The 25,478-nt window shown below is 46.3% G+C and overlaps 1 protein-coding gene across 1 annotated transcript; it reads left to right on the top strand.

Moving 5' to 3' along the window:
• The first annotated feature begins 5,871 nt into the window (after positions 1-5,871).
• Positions 5,872-23,037, top strand: UBXN6 (UBX domain protein 6). Its single transcript, XM_036735414.1, has 11 exons — positions 5,872-6,115; positions 10,229-10,392; positions 14,587-14,651; positions 16,534-16,662; positions 17,936-18,033; positions 19,054-19,129; positions 20,020-20,104; positions 20,273-20,492; positions 20,585-20,715; positions 20,935-21,080; positions 22,283-23,037. The coding sequence occupies exons 1-11, from the start codon at positions 6,033-6,035 to the stop codon at positions 22,409-22,411; spliced, it is 1,326 nt and encodes a 441-aa protein (XP_036591309.1). The 5' UTR covers positions 5,872-6,032; the 3' UTR covers positions 22,412-23,037.
• The last annotated feature ends 2,441 nt before the right edge of the window (positions 23,038-25,478 follow it).

Genomic DNA, 25,478 nt, shown 5'->3' with positions numbered 1-25,478 from the left:
AGATAATGTGAAATATCTCCTTGGAAAAACCACTGACCTGGAAAATAGATCCAGGAGAGATAATTTAAAAATAATTGGACTACCTGAAAGCCATGATCAAAAAAAGAGCCTAGATATCATCTTTCAAGAAATTATGAAGGAGAACTGCCCTGATATTCTAGAGCCACGGGGCAAAATAGAAATTGAAAGAATCCATCGATCGCCTCCTCAAATAGATCCAAAAAAGAAATCTCCTAGGAATATTGTCGCCAAATTCCAGAGCTCCCAGATCAAGGAGAAAATACTGCAAGCAGCCAGAAAGAAACAATTTGAGTATTGTGGAAACCCAATCAGAATAACCCAGGATCTGGCAGCTTCTACATTAAGAGATCGAAGGGCTTGGAATGCGATATTCCGGAGGTCAATGGAGCTAGGATTAAAACCTCGAATCACCTACCCAGCAAAACTGAGTATCATGCTCCAAGGCAAAATATGGATTTTCAATAAAATAGAGGACTTTCAAGCTTTCTCAGTGAAAAGACCAGAACTGAATAGAAAATTTGACTTCCAAACACAGGAATCAAGAGAAGCATGAAAAGGTAATCAAGAAACAGAAATTGCAAGGGACTTACTAAAGTTGAACTGTTTTGTTTACATTCCTACATGGAAAGAGGACATGGATGATTCATGAGACCTCAGTATTAGGGTAGCTGAAGGGAATATGCATATATATATATATGTTTATGTATATATATAAGTGAATGTATGTATGTATATATCTATGTGTATATATATGTGTGACACAGGGTGAGTTGAAGATGAAGGGAAGATATCTAAAAGAAATAAAATGAAATTAAGGGATGAGAGAGCATCATACTGAGAGAGGGAGATAGGGAGAGATAGAATGGGGTGGATTATCTCACATAAAGGTGGCAAGAGGAAGCAGTTCTGTGGGAGGAGGGGAGAGGGCAGGTGAGGGGGGAATGAGTGAACCTTGCTCTCATCAGATTTGGCCTGAGGAGGGAATACCATACATACTCAGTTGTGTATCTTACCCCACAGAAAAGAAGAGGGAGGAAGAAAAAAAAATAAAAGGGGGGGGAGGATGGAGGGGAGGGCAGACGGGGGTGAAGGTAATCAAAAACAAACACTTTGGAAAGGGGACAGGGTCAAGGGAGAAAATTCAATAAAGCGGGATGGGTTGGGAAGGAGCAAAATGTAGTTAGTCTTTCACAACATGAGTATTATGGAAGGGTTATACATAATGATACACATGTGGCCTAGGTTGAATTGCTCGACTTCTTAGGGAGGGTAGGTGGGAAGGGAAGAGGGGAGAGAATTTGGAACTCAAAGTTTTAAAATCAGATGTTCAAAAACAAACAAAAAAAAGTTTTTGCATGCAATTAAAAAATAAGATACACAGGCAATGGGGCGTAGAAATTTATCTTGCCCTACAAGAAAGGAAGGGAAAAGGAGATGAGAGGGGAGGGGGGTGATAGAGGGGAGGGCTGACTGGGGAACAGGGCAACCAGAATATACGCCATCTTGGAGTGGGGGGGGAGAGTAGAGATGGGGAGAAAATTTGTAATTCAAACTATTGTGAAAATCAATGCTGAAAACTAAATATGTCAAATAAATAAATTTAAATTAAAAAAAAAATGATACAAAGGTATTTGGATCTGACTAGGTTTCTGGTCAGCATAATCTAGATTCCTAGTTAAGGATCTCTAAGCAACAGGAAGAGGTGGTCCAGCTTCCCAGCGAGGCTAGGTTCAAACTATGCAATAAAGTTTTCTCATAATTCCCATAATTGAAAAAGGTTTTCTCACAAGACAGAAATTGTACTAGACCTATCATTGAATAGAAAGGGAACTGAGCTAGATCCAGAATTGAGTCACGAAATGGAGGCAGTGTGTTTTACTCAATTCCCACAATTCCCTCACCTCTGAGATGGGCTTCCTCCTATCTCTGTCTATCTTGCACACACCAAGTTATTTACATGTTTTCTCCCCACTGAGAGGAGAGATTGTTTTTTACCTTTCTTTCTATCCCCACCGCTTAGCACAGTGCCTGGCACATAGTAAATGCCTAATAAACGCTGACCAACTGACTACTAGGTCCTAGTTAGCCAGTCATATTGGAAGAAAATCAGTCAAGAGTTGTCTGTGTCACCTAAACAACGTGCTCACGTCCATGCTCCATGGAGGAAAAATATGCTTGAATTGAGTCCCATGAAATCTCTCTCTACCCCCACACATGCACATATATGTTCTAGATTTTAACTAGACCAGAAGTCAACCTCACTGGCCTATATTTTGCACACTTTACTCTCTTCTCTTTAGAAAATTGGAAGGGATATAAGACTGTGCATACCCTTTGATCCAGCAATACCACTACTAGGTCTGAATCCCAAAGAGATCATAAAAAAGTGAAAAGGATCCACATGTACAAAAATATTTATAGCAACTCTTTTTGTGGTGGCAAAGAATTGGAAGCTGAGGGGATGCCCATCAACTGGTGAATGGCTAAACAAGTTGTGGTATGTGAATGTAATAGAATACTATTGTTCCATAAGAAATGATTAGCAGGCGGATTTCAGAAAAATCTGGAAAGACTGGCATGAACTGATGCTAAGTGAAGTGAGCAGAACCAGAAGAACATTGTACAGAGTAACAGCAACATTGTATGATGACTAACTTTGATAGACTTAGCTCTTCTTAGAAAAACAATGATCCAAGACAATTCCAAAAGACTCATGATGGAAAATGCTTTCCATCTCTAGAGAAAGAACCATGGAGTCTAAATACAGATCAAAGCATACTATTCTCTCTTTTTTGTTTTTTGTTTTTTCTTTCTCGTGGTTTTCCCCTTTTGTTCTGATTTTTAGTTCACAATATGACTAATGTGGAAATATGTTTAATATGATAGGACATGTATAGCCTATATCAGAACACATGCCATCGGGGTGGGGGGGAATTCTAGAATTCAAAGTCTTATAAAAGTGAATGATGAAAACTAAAAATTAATTAATTTAATTTTTTAAAAAAGAAATGGTAAAAAAGAAAAAGGAAAAAAAAAAGAAACTTGGGACCTTTACCTTCATTTCCATGTTATGTCTCCCATTCATTGTTATGTCTCATTTCCTTCACAGTCATTTTCTAATATTCCCAGTTCAATGGCCCCCCTGCTATTGAACACTCTTTGCAACAAAGTAAAATCATTAAGCAAAACTAACTGATAAGATCTTAGTTTATGCCACATTCCTCTCCCATCCTCCCCTACCTCTCCAATGACAGATTTCACAATCTCTTCTCTAGGGCGCTAAGACTGATTATTGTTCAATTTCCTTTTATTATTTTAATTTGAAATATTGTAGTCATTGTGTATATTGCTCTACTGGTGCTTCTTACTTCATTCAACATCAGTTCATGCAAGTCTTCCCAGGTTTCTCTGATTTCTTCATAGTTGTTATTTCTTATGGTGCAATAGTTTTCCATTTCATTCATAAGCTACAATGTGTTCAGCCATTTTCTAATTAGAGTAAGCATTTATAAAGTACATTACATGTGTTATCTCATTTGGTCCTTTCAACAATCCTGTGAGGTAGGAGCTATTATTCTCCCTATTTTAAAGATATGGAAACTGAAGATTATAGCAATTAAGTGACTTGCTCAGGGTCACACAGATAGCAAATGTCTAAAGCAAGATTTGAATTCAGGTCTTCCTGACTCCAAGTTCTATTAAATGATCCAAGATGTTATTATCTCTATCCACTAAGTACCTAACTGCCCTAATTGATATATGTCCACTTTATTTCTTATTTTTTGCTACCATAAAAAAGGTGCTGCTATGAACATTTTGGTATATTTGGGATATTTCTTTCTCTGTTACTTCCTCAGGGCATATGAGCAAAAGTGTGACCTTTGAGTCAGAGGTTCTGCCACTAAAGTGATTTTCCTAAAATGAAGATCTGATTATGTCATCCTCTCTACTACTCAACAAACTCCAATGGCTTCCTAATGTCCCCAGGAGCAAATACAAAATGCTCTGTTTGATAGTCAAAGTTCTTCATGACCTAACCCCTGCCTACCTTTCCAATCTTCTTATATGTTATTCCCTGACTCTTCTAACCAGTAACACTGGCCTCCTGGCCATTTCACAAACAAGGCAATCTATCTCTTTGCTCTGGGCATTTTCTTTTAACTGTCTCCTATGCCTCTCTCCCTCCTCCACTCCAGTTGCTGACCTCCTTGGCTTCCTTTAAACCCCAATTAAAATCCCACCTTCTATACAAAGCTTTCACCAACCCCTCTTAATTCCACTGCCTTCCCTCTGTTAATTATTTCCTGTTTATCCTGTATATAGCTTTGTATATATTTGTTTGCGCTATCTCCCCCATTGTAAGCTTCTTGAAAGCAAGAACTATTTTTTGCCTCTTTTTGTATCCCTAGCACATAATAGGCGCTTAATAAATGTTTAGTGAATGAACAAACCTTTCTTGAATAATTCCAATTTTTTTTTCCAGAATGGCTGGGTCAATTCATAGCTCCAACAGTGCATCATTAGAACCTTAGAACCATTAGAACCATAGAACCTTTTAACACTGATAATCTCTTTTATGATCAATCTTTCTTTCCTGTGAGGAAGCTTAAAGTTGTAGGTGGAGAGCCAGTCTTGGAGTCAGCCTCTGATGCATAAGCAAGTCACTTAAACCCTCAGTGCTCCCAGCAATTTTCTAAGACTTTGGATTTACAGAGAAGTTGCTGAGCCATATCGGGAGAGGAAGTTTCCACACTGAGCTCCCCACAGTAGTGAAATTACAAGTCCATCCCTAAACCAGATGTTCATTTCTGCTAATTTGATGGGTATGAAGTAAAACCCAAGGTGCTTTACCTTGCATTTCTTTTACTATTAGTAACATGACCTTTTTTTTTCCATACAGGATTACAGATTTAGAACTGGAAGGGAATTTGAGGTCATCTAGTCTAACTACCTCATTGTAATGATAATTTTATAGACATGTATAAGTATATATGTAAATATATTATATGTCACAAATATATATGAAATAACTTAAACGGCATTCACATAGCACTTTAAAGTCTGCAAAGCCATGTATTCTCTCATTTGGTCCTCACAACAACCCTATGAGGGAGATGCTATTATTCAAATGAGGCATGGACAGGGTTACACATGTGGTTAAGTGACAGAGTCAGGATTTGAACCCAGGTCCCCTGACTCAATCCAGCATCCTTTCCATTGTACTATGATGCATATCATTGGTAATAATGTGCATTTTCTCTTTTGAAAATTGCCCACATCCTTTGACCACTTATTTTTTTCACAATAACCCTGTGAGGTAGGTACAACTGCTATCTTCATTTTACAAATGAGGAAACTGAGGCTCGGAGAGCCTAAATGACTCTACATCACATATCTAGTAAGTGTCCGAAGTGGGATTTGAACACGGGTCTCCCCGACTCCCATTCCAGTCCAGACCTTTCTAGAGCCATGGTCTAGTAGCCATCAGTCTAAATGGGACAAGTCACATTAAGTATCAAAGACATGTCTGAGATAAAAACCAAAGGACAGAATGGAGGGCGGGAGGAGTGTCGTCTCTTGCCCCACCCAAGCGCCGGGCGCAGACGCCGGGTTTAGGAAGCCTGCGCATTCGCCCCGCCCCTTGGCTTCTATCACCTATGGCAACAGGACCGGAAGATCAACGAGAGGAGGAGAGAGATTCCAGAGCGGCCTCTGCACCATAGAGACACAGGACGGGCGGGGATGAAGGAGGTGGGAGCGTCGAGAGGTGCCTTCCGGTTCCCCCGGGCCGCCCTCCGCAACCATAGAGGCGCAAAAGGGAAGGAGAGGCCGGGACGGCCGATTGTCACGTGGTCGGGTGGGGTAGGAGAGGAGGGATAGGTGGGCGGGAGGGAAGGCGGGACTTCCTGGGTGGTATATTTTCCTTCCGGTTGTTGACCGAAGCTGCTCCGGCCTGGGCCGGTCCCAGCCCCCGCCGCCGCTGCCCCCTCCCCCCCTTCCCCGCAGCCGCCATGAAAAAATTCTTTCAGGAGATCAAGGCGGACATCAAGTTCAAGAGCGCGGGGCCCGGGCAGAAACTCACGGACACTGCGGGGTGAGCGGGCCTGGAGGAGGTGGGGCGGGCGCGGGGAGGGGACGGCCTTCATCATTCCTGAAGCGCAGGCCTGACTGTGACACCCCCTTTGCTCACCCATCCTCAGCGGCTCCCTCTTGCCTGTAGCTTAAGACACGGATTTGTCCGGCCTTGCGCGCGCGCTAAGTGTCTGCGCCTTGGTCCAGCCGCCCTCTCCCGGCTCCTTAGGCATCCCTCGGCGTCCCGCCCTCGGCACTCCCCCGGGGCACTAGGCCGGCCTCCGGGGCCACACACAGGCAACCCCCCCCCCCCGCCCGCTGACCCCTGGCCGGGGATTCCTTCCCCTATCCCCTCTGCCTTAGGGATCCAGAACCTCCCTCAGCCACCTTCCGTAGAAGAATGAGACCTTTCCTCACCGCCCCACCCCCCACCTCCGGCCCATCCCTCGAGTGGTGAGGGAGTGGGGAGGCTCCCCGCCGGGCGAAATCACGCCGCGTTATATATCCATCCGGTCTGCGCTTGGCCTACACTGCAAGGCAGTGATTTTTATTCTACGGTTGACTCCCTCGCATTTCCCAAAGGGCCTGCTACAAATCTCTACTCAAGCCACCACCATTCTCTTTTTCCGACCTCGGCCCTTGCCTCCTACTGTGCTGAGAAAATCAAGGCCGTATGCCCCTTGTTCCGTGTCCTCAGTGGACACTGCAAACCCCTCTGCAAAACATGGTTCCCTGTCTCTCTCTCTCTTCTCTGTGATCTCTGACAAAGAGGCGATCCTTCTTGCCAAGACCAACTTGTACCCTCGATCCTACCCCATCTCCTCCAGAACCTCGCTCGCCCATCATTTTTCTAATAGCTCTCATAGTTTTAGTCTTTTTTTTCCCCAGACTGTCGCTGCTGTGCGGGTTTTTCATTCTTAAAAAGGTCCCTACACACCCCTTGACTTAGTCATCTCCTTTCATTGCCTGTATTTCTTCACCTCCCACTCACCCCCTTCCGATCTAGTTTTTCATACTAATATTCGCTGGAAACTGCCCTCTCCAAGATTAAGTGTCCTTTTAATTGCTAGTTCTTTTCTCTGTTTTAATCCTTTTCTGACCTCTTGTTTCTACTTATCGCCTCTTTAATCCTCTTCTCCTTGAGTTTTCATGACATTTGTTCTCTTCCGGTTCTTCTGATTGTTCCCTTCTCCCATCCCGTGGGGTATTTTCCAGTGTTCTGCCTTGGGCCCTGTTCCCTGCCCTCTTTCAGTAATCTCAGCTTCTGTGAGTCTGACTCCTAAATCTGTATAATCCAACCCAGGATCTTTCCTGACCTCTAGTCAGAATCACCAGTTGACTGCTAGATATCTCTATCTGGATGTTCTATGGGCATTTCAAACTCAACATGTCTAAGGTGGAACTCTTTTTCTTTCCCTCTATATTTGTCCCACCCCCAAACTTCCCAGCTTCTCTTGAGGGGCATCAGTCTGTCTAGTTACTTCTTGTTCTTCAGTTGTGTTTGACCCTTCTTGGCAAAGATACTGGAGTGGTTTGCCATTTCCTTCTCCAGCTCATTTTACAGATGAGGAAACTGAGGTGAACAGAGGTTAAGTGAGTTGCCCAGGATCACCCAGCTAATAAGTATCATATGAGGCCAGGTTTGAACTCAGGAAGGCGAGTCTTCCTGACTCCAGGCCTGGCACTGTACCCACTTTACCACCTTGCTGACCTCTTTCTAGTTACACAGGCCTGCAATTTCAAAGTTGATTCTTCCTTCTCTTCTCCTCCTACTCCTCCACATCCATTCTGTTGTCAGGCCTCATCAGTTTGACCTGTATTTGTCCCCTTCTTGCCATTCACATTAGCATTAGCCTTCTAATTGGTCTCTCCTCAGTCTTTCACACAGCTGTCAAAATAATGTCTTCTGACAGTTACTCTCCTGCTCAGAAATCTTCAGTGGCTCCCAGTTATTATTGTACCTAGGATAAAATACAGACTCCTCAGCCTAGCATTTAAAGCTCTCCCCAATTTAGTTCCAGATTAGTTTTTTAGACTCATTTCACCCTGTTCCCCTTCACACACTCTACCATCCAGCAAACAAGCCTCTGCTGTTCCCCAAACTTGGCCTCCCAATACCTGTCTCCATACTTTCCTCTGAGTGTTCCCAGGCCTGGAAATGTTATTCCTTCCTCACCTCTAACTCATTTTGTTCAGGTGCCTCTTTTTATGGAGAATTTTTCTTATTGTTTACCCCTTCATATTATATCTACTTACCTGTTTACATATTGTTTCTGCCAGTAGAATGTAATCTTGAGGTCAGGAACTGGTTCTTATTTTGTCCTTGTGTCCCAATACCTAGTGTGGTGCCTTGCCCATAATAGGTGCTTAATAAATGTGTGGTGGTGCTGGTGCTGGTGGCGCTGGTGGTGGTAGTTGTACTTTTTGGCGGCAGGAAAATGAGTCTTTAAGACAATAGGGAGACAGGAGCCTGCCAGGGAGACAGACAGGTGTCTTTGAGGAAATGGGGGTTGGATCTGTGAGGGAACTGGCAGGGTAGGTCTCTGGAGAGATAGGACCAGGTAGGGAGGGAACACACCAGAGGGAAACGAAGGAGGGTCTTTGAGGATGGGGTAACTGTAGGGATGATGAGATAAACTGGGTTCTGTGAGAAGATTTAGGGGTTGCTGGTTTGTGAGGTAAACATTCCTTTTTTTGTTTTGAGATTTTTTATTTTTAGTTTACAACACTTGGTTCTACATAATTTTGAGTTCCAGATTCCCGCCCTACCCCGCCCCCAGACGGCATGGAATGGGAAACATTCCTAATAAGCTTTATGAGGACAGAGAGCCTAGTTTCTTTGTCTTTCCCAAGCCGCCAGCATCATGCTTGGTGTATAGTACCCTTGTTTGCAGACGAAGCATCTTAGAATGCAAAGAAGGCTGCACTCAGAGTTGGAAGGACCTAGCTTTCAGTTCTGACCCCAACACGTTGTGTAACTAGGGTCAAGTCGCTTCTCCCTGAGTTTTGGTTTCCTCTTTGGTCAAATGAGGGTGACAACATATGTACTGGCTTCCTCACAGGCTGGTTATAAACCAGACTGGAAAGTACTCTAGAACATGAACATGCTTATTGATCAGTGAGGTGGGAGTCCAAGTGAGAGCTGGCTCCTGTCAAGAGTAGAGAAAAAGCCCCAAAAGGTTTGTATATATTTGTGGGGTCTTCTAGCTACTCTGGTGGGAGATTTTGCTGATTGGGACCATTTGCTGATTTGGCTTTTCCCCGAATAGCGAAGCTGCACTGGAGAAGCCCACGAAGGCTTCAAAGGAGGTAGAGCTTGAGCTAGGGAGAGCAGGAAACCAAGGTGGGAGTACAACAGTGAGGACTTCCCATTCTGGCTGCCTCAGGCATTCATTTGTAGTTATTCAGCCACTATTCAGCTTCCACTGTGTGTTAACCATGTTGGGCATTGGAGGAAATAAACCCGAGACAGACAGTTCCCCGCCCTGCCAGAGCAGAGATTTATAGTAAGCTATAAAGTTGAGTAAAATAAGCTGAAAGCAAAAGAGTGATGTCCCAGAATTCCTACCTGGTTTTGAGTTGAGCCGTTGCACCCATGGGAAGGAGGGTTAGCAGGTAAGCCTTAGCATCTTTCATTTCCTCCACTTTGTGTTAATCCTTGATGTGTCCTTGATGGGGATCAATAGAGTGGCCATTAGGGGAGTGCAGCATGGTCAAAGGGGGCAGCTAGGTGGCACAGTGGATAGAGCACTGGGCTTGGAGTCAGGAGGACCTGAGTTCAAATGTGGCCTCAGACACTCACTAGCTGTGTGACCCTGGGCAAGTCACTTAACCTTGTTTGTATCAGTTTCCTCATCTGTAAAATGAGCTGGAGAAGGAAATGGCAGACCCCTCCAGATGGAGTCACTGAGAGTTGATCATGACTGAAATGACTGAACTACAAAAAGCATAGTTAGAAGAGCCCTGGGTTTAGGATACAAAGACTCACATTCCAGCCACAGCCCTGCCACTTACTTGTTACCCAGAATGATCTTGGTCTGGTCACTTTCCCCCTGGACAGAGCTCTCCCGGTCTATGAGGTGAAGGGCTTGGACTACTGACATTAGGCTCACCTGCCTCCTTGTCTCTCCTTTAGGGAAAAAGGCACCAGGGAAAGGCAGAGCCAGCAAGTAACCAAGCAATCCCGCCAAGGACCAACCAATGAGGCCCAAATGGCAGCAGCGGCGGCGCTGGCCAGGCTGGAGCAGAAGCAACCACGGTCCCGGGGACCCACATCCCAAGATTCTATCCGGAACCAAGGTGAGGACGGGGCATTGCTGCCCAGGCTTACAGCTGTGCTCTCCCTGGGGGAGGACATGGGGTCCTTTGAATGATACGTCATCTCCCCAAAAGGAAGGTCAGGGATAATCTCCCACGTTTGGTTCAGAGGAGCCAGCTCCTCAGTGTGCTGTCACCAGATACGGAGAAAAGCGGACAAGGAGGGCCTCTCCCTTCTAGGCCTTCTATCCTCCCACATACAGGGCGGGTGACATGCCCTGCCCTGCCTACCTCCCTTGTGATGATCCTTAGAGAATGTTTATGAAGCACTTTGCAAGGAAAGAAAGAGACAAGGACATGCAGTCCTGTAGTATGTGCCCAATTCAGTTAGTGCGGGGAAAGCACCTTGTGTGCACCTGGCAGGGTCAGGCAGGCCTGTTTTCTTCCTCTCTGTTATTACAACATAAGGTCCAAGGGATCAGGGAAAGCTTCCAAGGAGAGAGAGCTGGAGCAGAGCTTTGAGAGAGGATGGGCAGCGTAAACAAACCCCCTTTAGGGCAAAGAGAGCTCCATCTTGTTTGGCGGGAGTGCAGACTGTGTACAGGAAGAGAATAATAGGAGATGAGACTAGATGAGATACAGGTGTTTCAACAATCCAGCTAACAGCTTCTGTTGGGGGTGTAAGATCCACCCACAGCCAGCACCCAGAAAGCTGCCGGCTGGGAAAGCACAGGTTCTTTTGATCTGCTTTAATAAGGAAAACAAGGTTAAAGGGGTTGACAAGTTTACTTTAATCCAGCATACAGACAGCATTCACTTAGTTCAGGAGAAAAAGTCAGCACCCTGAACTTCAAAACAAATTACAAATATCAACAGACAGACCCAATACAATTCATAGTTACCAACACCTAGGTTCAGCCCAGGAGCTCAGAACAAGGGCTGGCCCAGAGTCACTCGAGCCACCACTGCTGCGAGTAAGAGAGCTCCAAGGAACAGACAGCCAACCCCTGGTTTTTATATCTTTTTCAGTGTCAGGGGTGAGTCACACATGCGACTCACCTACGTGACCTAGAATCGTCACAAAGAGGCAGACTTAAACCCAGGTGGTCTAAAAGCCTCTGTTCTCCCAGACATGTAAACTAGGCCTTCCCTGGAGTTAGCCCCACCTTGGGCCCCACCTTAGTTGCCAATCCACACCCACTAAGGTTTTACACCTAATAGGGGTTTGGGCCTGGGGCTTAGCTCCTAGTAAGGCTCAATGAATTACTCAAAGGGAACAAAAGCCAAACTATTCAAGGGCACTTGTTGAACTAAGTGCTAAGGAGCCCATTTTTGGTTACCAACACAACAGGGCAGGCACCAGCTTGTAAAAGAAAGGCAGCTGGGGCAGCTGGTGACAGCCAGAGGGCATCATGGGGCACCAGACACTGGGCCTCTAACTCAGCTGTGTGACCTGGGGGCCAGTGACTCAGCTTCTGCCTGCCTCAGTCTCCTCCTTTGTAAAACTGGCCTAATGGCAGCACCACCTCCCGGGGTGTTGTAAGGATCAGATGAGCTAACGTCTGTAAACTGCTTTGCAAAGTTTAAAGTGCTCTTTAAATGTGGCTAGTATTATTACAGGAATTGCAGTGTACTTGGCAAGCAATGGAATGACCAGTTTTTTGAATAGAGGAATTAAATGACTCAATCTCTGCAGAAGGAAGATTAATTTGAGTACAATATGGGTATGAGATTAGAGGGAGGAAGGCAAATAGAGGCAGAAGACCTCTCAGGAAGTTAATTACCTCATGGCTGTGGGGGTGGCAGCAAATAAGAGGACAGATGCAAGAGATGATATGGAGGCAGAGATGGGAGTTAGAAAAATCATAGATGACCAAGGTGTTGGGTGGTGGGATCATTGATGAAAATAGTGAAGTTAGAAGGAAAAAACAAGCTTGTTTTTGGACAAGTTGAGGGTGAGGCCCATCAGGACATCTGGGTGGAGACGTTCATTTGCCGGTCTGGTGCTTAGAAGAGAGTTGCTCAGAAATGGTTGTGTAGATTTGGGAGTCATTTGTGTAGGCATGGTAGATGAAGCCTGAACGATATTGCCTAGAGATAGGGTAAAGAGAGAAGGCCAAGGACAGAACCTTGTGGAGGCCCTCTGATAAGAGAATGGGAAGAGGACAGGCAACCAATGAAGGAGACAGAGGGGGCATAGTTAGGGCTAGAGTGATCAGACATTAGAGAGAATGAAGGAGGATGAAGATTGAAAAATTGGCCGTTGGTTTGGCAATTGGGTGGTCATTGGTGACTTTTGAAAGAGCGGTTTCAGTGAAATGCTGTGAGCTGAAGATAATCTTACAAGGGGTGAAGAAGAGAGTAGGAAGGTGAGGAGGTGGCAGCACACAAAGTTTTTAGCTTTTTCCACAAGTTTGATAGTAAAGTGGAAGAGGGAAACGGAATGGTCCTTAGATAGACTTTTTTAGAACTGGTGAGACCAGCTTATGGGAAGGAGCTGATGGTGAAGGAGAGAGCAAAGGTGTACGAGGAAGAAGGAAGGCCTGCTGGGGCAAGATCTTAGGAGAAAAAGAAGTAGGCATTAAAAAGGCAGGTCTCAGACTCTTTCAGTGGCCAGAGAGGGAGAAAGAGAAGGTTGACAGAATGGAGGGAGGGAGCTCACGTCAGAAGCCCTGGATCTTCTCTGCAGTAATGGCTACGTCATCCACTGTCAGGGTGTGAGGCCTGTGGCGACAGGGAAGGTGAGGAGAGGAGCCAGGGCTTGGCATGGGATTTGTAGAAAATGAAGTAGGGAGTTGATGGAAGTAGGGTAGGCTTATGGTACAGGAGCAAGAGCCCAGCAGATGAAATAAAAGCAGGGCTGAATGGATAGGCTGGGGTGGTAGAAGACCAACTTCACCATTTTCACCATGACCTGGGATACTGGGGTTTTCTTCTGCCTTTGTATTAGAGGTCTCTGATCCCTACCATGATCAGGTTTGTGATCTGCTCAGGTTCTCTTCTTGGTGGTGGTGGTGTTAGTCAATCAACAAACATTTATAGAACATGTAATATATTGCTAGGCACTAAGGATAGAAAGACAGAAACGAAGCAGTCCCTGCCCTCAGAGAGCTTACATTGTGCCAGGGGAAACAACATTGCCCGTGTGTACCTTCGTCCACACACACACACAGACATAGAAATAGGTAGACTGCAGACATATATTTATGCATACATACACACGCAAAATAAATTTGAGATAATTTGTGGTGGTGAGGACAAAAAGGAGAGGGGGTGGGGACCAGGAAAAGCTTCATAGAGAAGGTGCCAGGAGCTGAGTTTTGAAGGAAGCAAGCCGTGAAGAGGTGGGAAGAATTCTAGGCATAGGAAACAGCCCATGCGAAGGCCCAGAGACAGGATGTGAAGTGTCTGGAGAAGCAGGTAGGGTGAGGCCAGGTTGTGAAGGTCTTCAAAAGCCAAACTGGGGAAGCTGGACGGTGATGCTATAGGCAGTAGTGAGCCACTGGAGTAGAGGAATGACATGGTGTCAGATGGAAGCTTTCGGAGGGTGGATGGATAGGAGAGGGGAGATTAGTGCAACAGACCAGCTAAGAGGTGATCAGGGCCTAACCCAGGATCGTGGCTGTGTGAGCAGAGAGAAGGGGACAGATCGAAGTGGCAGCTGGTGAGATATGCCGAGTGAGGGAGAGTGCAGAGTCCAGGTTGCAAACCTCAGGGACTCGAATTGGGGCGCCCTTGAGGGAAGAGAGGTGGGGGCCTGGGGTGGGTAAGCAGTGGTTCTGTTTAGGACACGCGGAGGCTAGGATGCCTTGAGGACGTCGTTATTAGTGTTGTTTGGTGCCTTCAACTCTGGGCGAATTTTGTATCAGCCTTTTATAGAAAAGAAGACCAAGGGCAGTGAGGTGCCATGTTTGCCCAACATTCCACCAAGTGTGCGGGGTAGAGCCAGATCTGAAGCCCGGCTGTCCCTCTGCCACACTGCCCCATGCTGGTCTGTTGGGGCTCTGACCAGCACCGTGAGGCAGGTGTGATTGAAGTTTGCCTTAAATGCCCAGGGTTGTATGTGGTTCACATGCCCAGCACAGCCCAATAAGGCTGCTAGGGAGGGATTGGGGTGGGGGGGGGAGATGAGTCCTGTATTCTGTGCTGAGGCAGAGAAACAAGGACAGACACCCCAAGAAGCAAATACACTCTTGATCATACCTCTCCTTGCCTTTTTTGGTTTCTGTCTTTCAGTGAAGAAGGAATTACAAGCAGAAGCCACCATTAGTGGGAGTGCTCAGTCTTCTGGATCAAATGTGGTAAGTTGGAGGAGGGGGGGAGTTTGGATGCCCAAAAAGGGCCTACACATCTACCGGCCTACACAGTCCACCCCCTTGGCTTCCTTTGGATTAATCATTCTGTTCACAAATATTTACTGAGAGCTCCGCCTATACCAGGCACTGTGGAGAGGGCTCGCACATGGATTAGGAAACGTGGTTTCTACTCAGCTTCCAGGTTAGTTACGGAGATAAGATTTACTATCTGTGGACTTGGTTGTGTAACCTATATAGGTCTCAGTTTCTCTATCATGAATTGGTTGATTTCAGAGAGCCTCCCAGTTCTGATATCTGCAAAACCTACATACTCTCATGAGCCTATAGGCTCTGACTAAGACAGTATATTTCGGAAGACCTATGATGGCATGGGGTTGGGTGCTTCTCCTACTGAGGCAGATTACCTTCCCCCAGTCCCACCCACACACACCCCAGTAGATTGGACCCAGGCCTCTGACCAACTTCTCCAAACTCAGCTAGGCTGCTCTTCAAATGACAAATTCATTCCCAAGCCTGTGCGTCCAGCTTTGTGGGACCTGTCAGGTCCCCTTCATGTCACACTGAGCTATAGGAGAAGGACTTCATACAAGGACAATAATAGCTTACATTTCAGTACTTCTTTTTTTTTTTTTTCCTAAAGACAGTGTGACCTTGGTATTGAGAAATCCAGGTTCAAATCAGCCTCTGAACTCCTCAGCTCTGTGACCTTGGGCAACTCATTTAACCACTGAGGGGCTCGTTTTCTTCATCTATAAAAGTGAGAGGATAAAAATATTTAGACTCCCTACTCTACTGAGTTGTTGTGAGGAAAGTGCTTTGCAAACCTTAAAGTGCTCTCCCCTCACACAATCCAAAAAGAAGGGAAAGTACCCTGGGGGCCATCTAGACCAACTTGTACGTGGATCAGACAGAATTCTCTGTCCAACCTTCCCAACAATTGCCCATGTAACTTCAGCCTGAAGATCCCCCCCTTCCCTTCAGTGAGAGAGGGGGTGCCCTGTTTGCTGAGGCAGCCTGCTCCACTGTTGGACAGCTCTGGTTATAACCAAGTGTTTCTTTGTCCAGTCCCACACATCTGCCTTGCTGCAGCTTCTAGCCGTTGCTCCTCATTTTGTGTTTTGGGGCTGAATAAGGAGCTTCTTTCCACTTCCACACAATAGCCCTTTACACCCCTGAAATCTTTTCTCCAAGCCAGAGATCACCAGGCTAGATATGCTCTTATATGGTGCTCATGTGGTTTCCCCACGTGTGTTACCCTTTCTTGGACATACTCCTGACTTTCCCAAAGTGGGGTGCCCAGCACTGCACATGAGCACAACATTCCAGGGGCACTCCACTGACCAGGGCAGACTCTAGACTGCTCCTTCACACAACCTTGGATCTCATTAGCTTTTTTTGCCTGCCATGTCCTACTTGCCTGAGTGAACTTCTGGTCCACTACCACCATAAGATCTTTTTCACAGGATCTGTCATCTAGCCACCCTTCACTTGTCCTCTCTTTGTAAAAAAAAGTATAGAACTTTACATTTGCCCCTATTAAATTCTATCCAGCCCGACGTTCTGGTTTGTGGAGAGCTTTCTGGACCCAGACAACATGAAAAATGTGAGTGGTTAACCTAAGGTTATAAAATTTTGTAAGTGGATTGTGCTACTGTAAAGCACCAGCAACTGAGTGCCTTGCCTAGGCCATGGAGCCAGGTGGGAGGAAAGGTCTTACTGTCTGCCTGAGCAAGTCCTCCCAGAGGAATGATGGGCCTAGCAGTGACCCAGGCCAGAGTGAGGAGACAGACCCAAATGCATCCCAAGGAGTCTGATCAGGAGGGAAAGGAACCCGTGGCCCACATGCTCATTCTTATTTCTCCCCCAGGTACCGGAGGCTAAGGAAGAGGGGTCTTCAAAACTGTCTGTGAGTGGGGTTTATTTTACCTGCCCGTTCACTGGAGCCATCCTGAGAAAAGACCAGAGGGATGCCCATATCAAAGAGGCCATTAACAAGGTGAGGAGGGGCTTGGGCTCAACTTCACCTCGGAGCCCAATCAGCCTGCTCTTCCTCCAGCAGTTGTTGGGCAGAAAGTGCTTGTGTTGCTCGCTCCCCTGGACAAGAATCGACTTTCCTGTCTACGATGATGACATCAATCTTACTCTGTATATGGTGAAGTTCAAGGTGGTAGAGTCAACAGAGTCCCAGGTTTGGGGTCCTCGGACCTGGATTCAAGTCTTGGCTTTCCTGCTTTGTCCCTGGGTGACCTCAGGGAATCCCTTCCCTTCTCTGGGCCTCTGTAAAATGATGTCTCTGAGGACCCGACTGGCTCTGGCATCCTTCCAGCCCTGAAGCAATAGTCTGTCCTAAGTTGACTTTTTTTTTAACCTAAGCCTAACACTTTACATTTATGCCTATTAAATTTCATCATATTAGCTTTGGGCCCATGTTCTAACTTGTCAAGATCTTTTTAATTCTTGACTATCATTTGGGTTAGTTATTCCTCTCAGCTTTCTATCATTTGCAGATTTGATGAACATGCCATCTGTGCCTGTATCCAAGCTTTGGTAAAACACTAAATAACATAGGGCCCAGGGCATGGCTTGGGGGCATTCCACCAGTGACTCCTCATGGACACAGACTGCCTTTGTACACTCGACCAGTTCCAGACCCATTGATCATGTTCCCATTTAGCCCTCACTCTCTGTCTTACGTCCAAGAATATGTTGGGGGCTTTATGAAATGTGCTGCTAAAATGCACCTGTGCATTCCCCTACTCTGCTGCCCGAGTCACTTTGTCCACAAAGGAAACATGGTAGGAGGTCAGAATGGGGAGGCCAAGGGACCTTGGGCATTCCTTTGTGACACTGGGTGTGTCCTTCCCCCCCAGGCCTCAGCTTCTTCATCTCTAAAATGATGGGGTTGGATTGGGTGACATCCTTTCTAGTGCTAAACCTGGGATCCAGGGATCTTCTCGATGCAGCCATGCTGTCTCTCTGTGTCCTCTGACCTGTCGGTTGTTTTGTTTGTCCTTCTCCAAATCTGGGTGCCCCAAGGTCTTTCAGAGCATGACATGAATGTTTCACCAGTCTGAGAGGTGGTGTACCCTAGCGGATAGAGCTGGCCTTAGTGCCAGGAGGATGCAGGCTGAAGTCCTGCCTCTCACATACTGGGCAAGTCACCCCCATCATGTCTTAGCTTCTCCATCCAGACTTCTGCTCCTCGTCCACTAGGGCTGGTGTGAGTAAGCAGTTGGCAGATCTGAAAGGAGCTGTTGTTCTTTCTCCAGCACTCGGACAAAGACCCAGTGGCCGCTTCCATCATGAAGATCCACACGTTCAACAGGGACCGAGATAAAGTGAAGTTGGGAGTGGACACCATTGCCAAGTAAGACTCATGGAGAGAAGCCTTAGGGCGGTTCAGAGCAGTCACATCCAGTCTCTCTCACAGCAATAATAATGACCATAATAAAAGTAATTAACAGCCTTTATAAAGTGCCTTCTCTGTGCCAGGCACTGTGCTAAGCGATTCACAAGTCTTATTGATCCTTGCAACAACCCTGGGAAGGAGGTCCTATCATTATCCCCATTTTACAATTTAGGAAACCAAGGCAGACAGAGATTAAGTCACACAGCTAGTAAGTGTCCAAGATCAATATTGAACACAAGTCTTCCTGACTCTAGGCCCAGTATGGTGTTCCCTGTGCCCTAAGGTGAATAGCAGAGCACTGAGGACCAGAGAGAAAAAATGGTTTGCTGAAAGTCACCCAGAGTCAGAACCAGAATTCAGCTCTTGGGACTTTATGCCTGGGGCTCTTTCCCTGTGCCATATGTTGGGGTTAAGTGCAGCCACAGGGAATCAGGGTTCTCTGTGTTTTGTTGGCACAAAGAGTCCCAAGGCTTAAGACAGGCAGAGGCTTTAGTTTGCCAGTGCTTGTGATTAGTATAGGAGGTAACTGTCTCTTGGCCTCAGTCCTGCCTAGGAGCAGGAGAAATGATGGGGGGGGGTCTCACCAGGGGACCAGAATCCTCAAGTACTAGGGTCACTCTTGGGGTGATTAAAGCCTCAGAACTGGCCCCCCCCCCCCCCAATATTTCCTGCATGCTCCATCTTTACTTCCATGTTGAGTCAGTGCACCTTCCTACCTGGGTATAGATACTCAGAGCTTGGCACTCTGGGTTATTACTCTGCCCTCTGAAACAAGGAGGAAGGAAAGGGAGCCATTTACCTGTGACCCTTCTCTGCCCTGGCACAACAGAGGCCTCCTACAGGTGGCTTCACGATTGGAGGCTGCTGGAGCATCTCCCTCACCACATTCAGCCCACAAATCCTCAGGGGAGTGAAAGCACAGTAGTCATCATTCATCTGGCAAACTGAGAAACCTTGTCTTCTTGTCCCTCTGCACAGGTACCTGGACAACATCCATCTGCACCCAGAAGAGGAGAAATACAGGAAAATCAAATTGCAGAACAAAGTGTTTCAGGTAATGTTCGTTTCATCCCCTCCCTAGGATTTCAGTTATACAGTGTCTCTTCTCTCTTTACACTGTCACTACCCCAGTGTAGATTCTCACTGCCAACTGCTTAGATCCTCACAGGAGCCTCCTAACAGGTCTTAACAGCCTTTCTCTGCCTCCTCCAACCCACCCTTTCTATGCTACAGAGTAATCTTACTTGGGCACAGACCTTGTCATTGGAGTCTTCTGCTTACAGCCTTTCCTTCTGCCCATTGATTCCCTTCTGCCCATCATGTAAAGTTCAGACTGCTTTGCCAGGTGTCAGAAACCCACCACACTCCGGGCCACCTTGCCTTTTAGTCTGAACTCCTCTCTGTTCTCTTTTCTCTTCTGAGCTCCTGCCTGTTCTGTAAAATGCTGCAAGTGCTGTTCTTCTGAGAAGCCTCCGTTCTTCTGCCCTTAGTAACAACCTTCCCAGGGTGGCGAACCTGCGGCCTCACAGCCACATGTGGCCCTCTGCGCCCTCTAGTGCAGCCCTTTGACTGAATCTAAACTTCACAGAACAGATCCCCTTAATCAAAGGATTTGTTCTGTAAAACTTGGACTCGGTCAAAGGGCCGCACTTGAGGACCTGGAGGGCTACATGCGGCCTTCAGGCCGCAGGTTCCCCACCCCCGACCTTCTCTTTTGGGTCTCACATAGCAGTTTGTTGTATTGTGTATTCTGGTGTTTTCTGTAGGAGTCATAACCCCCTACCAGCCTGTAAGTTAGTTCCAAGAGGCAGGGGACTGTGTCTTATCTAAGCTTTGTATTGAACCCAGGATAGTGCCTTTGCAAATAGGCTCTTAATACATGCATGAATTTAATTCTTTTGGAGGGGGCCAAGCCATTGCACCATAATCCCACTTCTCTTTTAGGAGCGGATCAACTGCCTGGAAGGGGCTAATGAGTTTTTCGAGGCCATTGGGTTTGAGAAGATGACCCTCCCTATTCCAGAGCAAGGCAAGGGGCTGGGATGGGTCATGGGCATCAGCTATTCCCAGTGTGGGGAGAGGAAGAATGCAGTCTTATCCAAAGAATAAGCTTGACAAACTAAGCCCTGGTTCCTTTGGGGGCAGAGGAGGGGCAGGGGCTCGAGAGGCAACCTAAGGACCAGATGTTCCCCTGCAGAAACCTCCGAGGAGTACTATGTGCTGAGTGAGGATGCCCTGGCCCAGGTAGAGAAGCTGGAACAGCACAAAATCACCTTGCAGAGCTCAGAGCCAGTGCGGGCTCAGCTGGCCCGGCAGCGACGAATCTTCAAGCCTTCCCCCCTGGCCGCCCAGTTTGACCTACCTGGGGACTTCTTCAACCTCACAGCAGAGGAGCTCAAACGGGAGCAGAAGCTAAGGTTGGACAAAGTTGTTAGGGTGGAGGGTGCAGGGTCAGACCCTGCCAGGAGAGGTCACACTTGGGTCAGGCCAAGCCTTCTGTGTTCTCCAGGGTAGACACTGTGGAACGGCTGAGTGTGCTTCGAACCAAAGCCATGCGGGAGAAGGAGGAGCAGAGGGAAATGCGAAAATACACCTATACCCTCTTACGGGTTCGCTTTCCAGATGGGCACATCCTCCAGGGTAAACTAGCCCCATTGTCCCCTGCACCCCTGGACCAGTGGAGGGGAAGGGCTGAGCTGGTCCTAGCAGGCCTGACTACAGGAGAGAGACCCGTGTCTAGGAGCAGAACAGGACAGGGGTTTAGGAGGGTGAGCAGAGGGCAGCCAGGCCATTAATGTTGCTATGGTGATGCAGAATGTACTGTTTGTGCTGTGTTGCCCCATCCCCCACCCTTCCCAGGTACCTTCTATGCTCGGGAGCGGCTGTCTGCACTCTACAGCTTTGTGAGGGAGGCACTGCTGAATGACTGGCTGCCTTTTGAACTGCTTCCCGCGGGCGGGCATAAACTGTTGGATGAAAACCTAGCCTTCAACGAATGTGGGCTGGTAAGTGTTGAGGGAACCCTGGCCTCATTCCTTAGTGGGGAACCCTTCAGTCAAGACCAAGTACAAATTGGCTTTGATTCAGAAGCCACAAGTTGAGCTTCATGGTTCACAATTTCAGAGGGAAGAGAGGGTTCTTCCTTTTAAAAAGAATGGTGTTTCCAAGGAGCCCTGGGTATGTATAGAGTCTGAAGTCCTGGCCTAGTGACAACTCACAGGGTGACCTTGGACATGCTGCCTGCCTGCTCTAGGCCACATTAGAAAAGTCCCTTCTAAACATTCTGTAATTCTGAGTATACTATAGGGTACCTTTTCACTAGCCAGCACTTAGGCCATTCTAAATACTAATTTTTTCAAATTAGTAAAACCATTTAAGTACAAACTTTTCGCGGCCCAGACTTTTGTACAGCCTGAGGTCCAGCTGTCCACTTGCTCCCCACTCCCTGCTAACATGCAGTGGAATCTTCCAGCACACCTGTGAGGGAGATCATGGGAAGCACTGTTATTCCCGTTTTATAGATAAGAAAACTGAAATTCAGAAGTTGTGATTTATCCCTGGTTGCATAGCTCTTGCCTTTAATGTCCATCTTCCTGTCTGAGCCCAGGACTGCCCTAAACCAATGGAGAGCATTCTTGGAGCTTGAGGCCAATAACCAAGACTCCTTAGGTAACCTGGAGGCTGTGAAGGGGTAGAACTTAGGAGGGTTCCTAGAGTAGTGATAGGCATTCCCAGCTGCCCAAAAATACCTGTTTCTCCAACTACCCAGTTTCTAAATTGTTCATGAGGATGCATTATAAAAAGCACTGGGTTTGAAATGTGTGTGAATTCACACCTGGGTGTGAATCTCAGCTCTTACACACACACACACACACACACACACACACACACACACTCTCTCTCTCTCTCTCTCTCTCTCTCTCTCTCTCTCTCTCTCTCTCTCTCTCTCTCTCTCTCCATGACGGTGTGCCTTTAGCTAAAGTACTTCTGCTGAAACCACACTTGCCTCGTCTGTAAAATAGAACTAAAAATTTAGGCAGAGAAGTGTTTGATAAACCTTTAAGTGCTACAGAGTCATGTAGTGGTGTCATCATCAAATCCCCTAGTGAACTGGGGAAGGGAGAAGAAGAGAGCAGGACAAAGACTTCCCCACAAGCCCCCCGCCTTCACTGGGGGCTGCTGAGTGAATGAATGGGTTTGATTTCAGGTGCCTTCAGCTCTTCTGACTTTCACTTGGGACACAGGCGTCTTGGAAGACATCAAGGCATCAGGGGCTGAGCAGTCCCCCGGAATTCTGAAACCTGAACTTCTTGCAACTGTCGAAAACCTCGCATGAAATAAAACCAGGCTTGGCCTTGGCCCTGTTGGTTCTGTCTCATGCTCCTCCCCTCCTGTAAGCCCTCGCCTTGCCCCTTCTGTCTCCCAGATTCCAAGCAGAAACTGCCTGATTGTCGTGGCCTTTTGCTTGGAGAGGCAGGCTGCAACGTGGAGGTGGGATTGGTTCAAGAATGAGGGGAATTGTCCTCCCAACATAGGCACACTAGAATACATGGTAGCCCTTTCTTTGCACCCTGACACTTTGGTTTCGGGACCAGGGTCATAAGAGCTTACCCTGATCCCAGAGAATATGGCTGGATATAACTTTGTGGAGGCACCCCACCTATCTTGGAAAAGCTGAATTTGTGCTGCTTTTTGTATACGATTTTAAAATTTGCTCTAAGTAGCTATTAATGTACAGGTTATTTAACTTAAGGTATACTCTGAGTAGAGAGATGCTGGTCATTTCGTTGGTGGGGGAGCAAGTCTAGGGCATGAGGCTGATGGGATCAACTGCAGAACTGGGTTCAGCTACTCTCTTAAGTTCTTGTATATAAAGTGGATAAAGAAGTAACTGGCGTGTCACTACATGATACCTACAAACACTAAATTATGAACTTGATTAAATAGAATATTTGAATACAACTTGTGGAACTCATTTATTCAAGGCAACCGAGTGTCTTAGAGATGGGACTTTTCTGACAAATCAATTGCTTGGTGTAGGGGTAAAGGATACTTTTGTGGACACTGGATGGATACACTTAGGATGTATTCTCTGATTTGGGACAAAAAACCAACTTCAGTTTTCATAGGAGAATCCTAATAAGAATGTTTGTGACCCTTTTGTGTCTTGTAACTTTCCCCGGTTAGTGAAATCAAGTAACAAGGAGTCACATTTATAAAGCTCCTGAAGGTTTGCAGATCACTGTGTTTCTCACGACCTGGTGAACATCTTACAATGATCAGCATGTGATTCGACAGCTCCTGTGGCAAGGGGGCATGTGCAGGTGGGAGCTGAAAAATGGTCTGTCTCACTCTAGCACCGTTCCCATCCTCTTTTGGGGAATGAGTGACTCCACAGAAATGAAAAAGCAAACTTTATCCCTCTAAGTGCTAGTACTTAAAAAAGAAAAAGAACCCTAATCATTTGGAATGGTAAAATTCATTCTTCAGTTGGGTTATGCTTTTCTGTGCCTTACCAAACAGAATGTTGAACATAACTGAATCTTTTCTGGATGACTCGGCCTTTGATGAGCCATCCTGGAGCAGAGCGGTTAAATTTTTTTGCTTGACTAGGAACAATTGATGCCCATCAGAGGTAGGTTCCCTTAATGTAAGGAAAAACTTCCTAACAAATAGCATTGTTTCAGAATAGAAGGGGTTTCTTCAGTGGGTGGTGAGCATTCATCTTTGAGAATTTTCAAGGACTTGGGATGATCAGTGAAGTACAAATTCTGACACGTGCTACCGAGTTGGAAAAGTGTGGTCCCAGCAACAAGACGGACTGTCGTCAGAATGACCCAAGAACCGAATTGGAAGGGACTTCAAAGGCTACATAGTCCAACTTGTGCCCCGAATGACCATTTCCTCTGAGCATCCCTGACAAGTGCTCATCCTAGCTTGTAGGCATCTGGTTTGTTTCAATTTCTGGAATGCTCTAATAGAAACGCTTTTCCTTCCATCAAGCCTAAAATTGCCTCCCTGCATCTTCTATCCAGCGTTGCTATTTCTGCCCTTAGCCATAGAACAAACCTAATCCTTACTCTCCCACTTGTTCACTTGTGTCCAACTTTTGTGACCACATTTGGCATGTTTGTGGCAGAGATAGTGAAGCGTTTTGCCATTTCCTTCTCCAACTCATTTTATAGATGAGACATGAAGGCAAACAGGGTTAAGTGACTTGCCCAGGATCACACAGCTAGGAAGTATCTCAGACCAGATTTGAACTTGGGGAGATGAGTCTTCCAAAATCAGGCCCAGCTATCCAGTGTGCCACCTAGCTGCTGCTTGACAGCCCTTTAAATACTTGAAGACAGCTATTGTGTTCCCTGCCCCCAGACTTCTTTCCATCAGACCAAATATCCCCAGTTCCTTCGACTCATCTGAATAAAGTATGGTTTCTGTCATCGCTGAAGCTCTCTTCTACAAGGGTTCCAGCGTGTCAATGTCCTTTCTAAAATGGGGCATTCACACCTGAACGTAGTACTCTTGTTAGGCCAGGACAGCACAGTGGAGCAATCACCACCTTCGTTTTGAATACCACACACTGCTTTTAATAGGGCCTGGGGTTAACTGTTTTTTGGCTGACATATCTCTGTTGACTTGCATTGAACTTGCAACCCACTAAAACCCGAGCTTTTTGTTTTTGTTTTTCACAAGAACCGTTGTCTAGTCATACTTCCCCTATTCTGTATTTGTGAAGTTGAGTTTTAACCCCAGAGCAGAGTTTTATCTTAAAAGATTTAGCCCATCATTCCAGCCCATCAGTACCTTTGGATTCTGTCATTCATTGTGTTTGATAGTTTTGTGTCACCTGCAAATGTTATCAGCATACCATCATTCACGTCTGATTAAAAATGCAGAATGAGGGACCAACCACAGGCTGCTGTAACACTCCATAAAAGATTCCCTTCCTCGTTGACATTAACCCAATGACTAGTTTAGTCCTTGTTGAAATCTACATATTCTATTCCTATAGCATTCACCTGATCTACCAGTTGAATTTCTTTGAAAAAGGAACATGGGGTTCGTCTGGTAGGACTGCTTTTGATGAAGCCATTTTGGCTTTTCAAGATTATTGCTTCTCTTTCTAAATGTCTGCAAATACCTTTTATAAGGTGTTCTAGAATGTCACCAGTGATAAAGGCAAGCTCACCTTTCCCTCTCTGACATTTCAAAGATGGTTCAGAGTAGTTCAGCCATCACATCTGCCAGTACTCTCCCGGGCCTATGTAATGACAATTCAGATTTGAAGATCTTTCCCACACATTAATAGGCCCATGTGACCTGCTTATGTCACAGGAAACAAGTCACATGTGGTGGGAGGAGCTTGCTAAGAGGAAAAGGAAAGTGTGTTATAGGATACG

Source organism: Trichosurus vulpecula, chromosome 1 (assembly GCF_011100635.1).
Source record: "Trichosurus vulpecula isolate mTriVul1 chromosome 1, mTriVul1.pri, whole genome shotgun sequence".
Classification (NCBI taxonomy): Eukaryota; Metazoa; Chordata; class Mammalia; order Diprotodontia; family Phalangeridae; genus Trichosurus; species Trichosurus vulpecula.
Note: the sequence above shows the minus strand (reverse complement) of the source record. Positions and strands in the feature narration are given on the sequence as shown.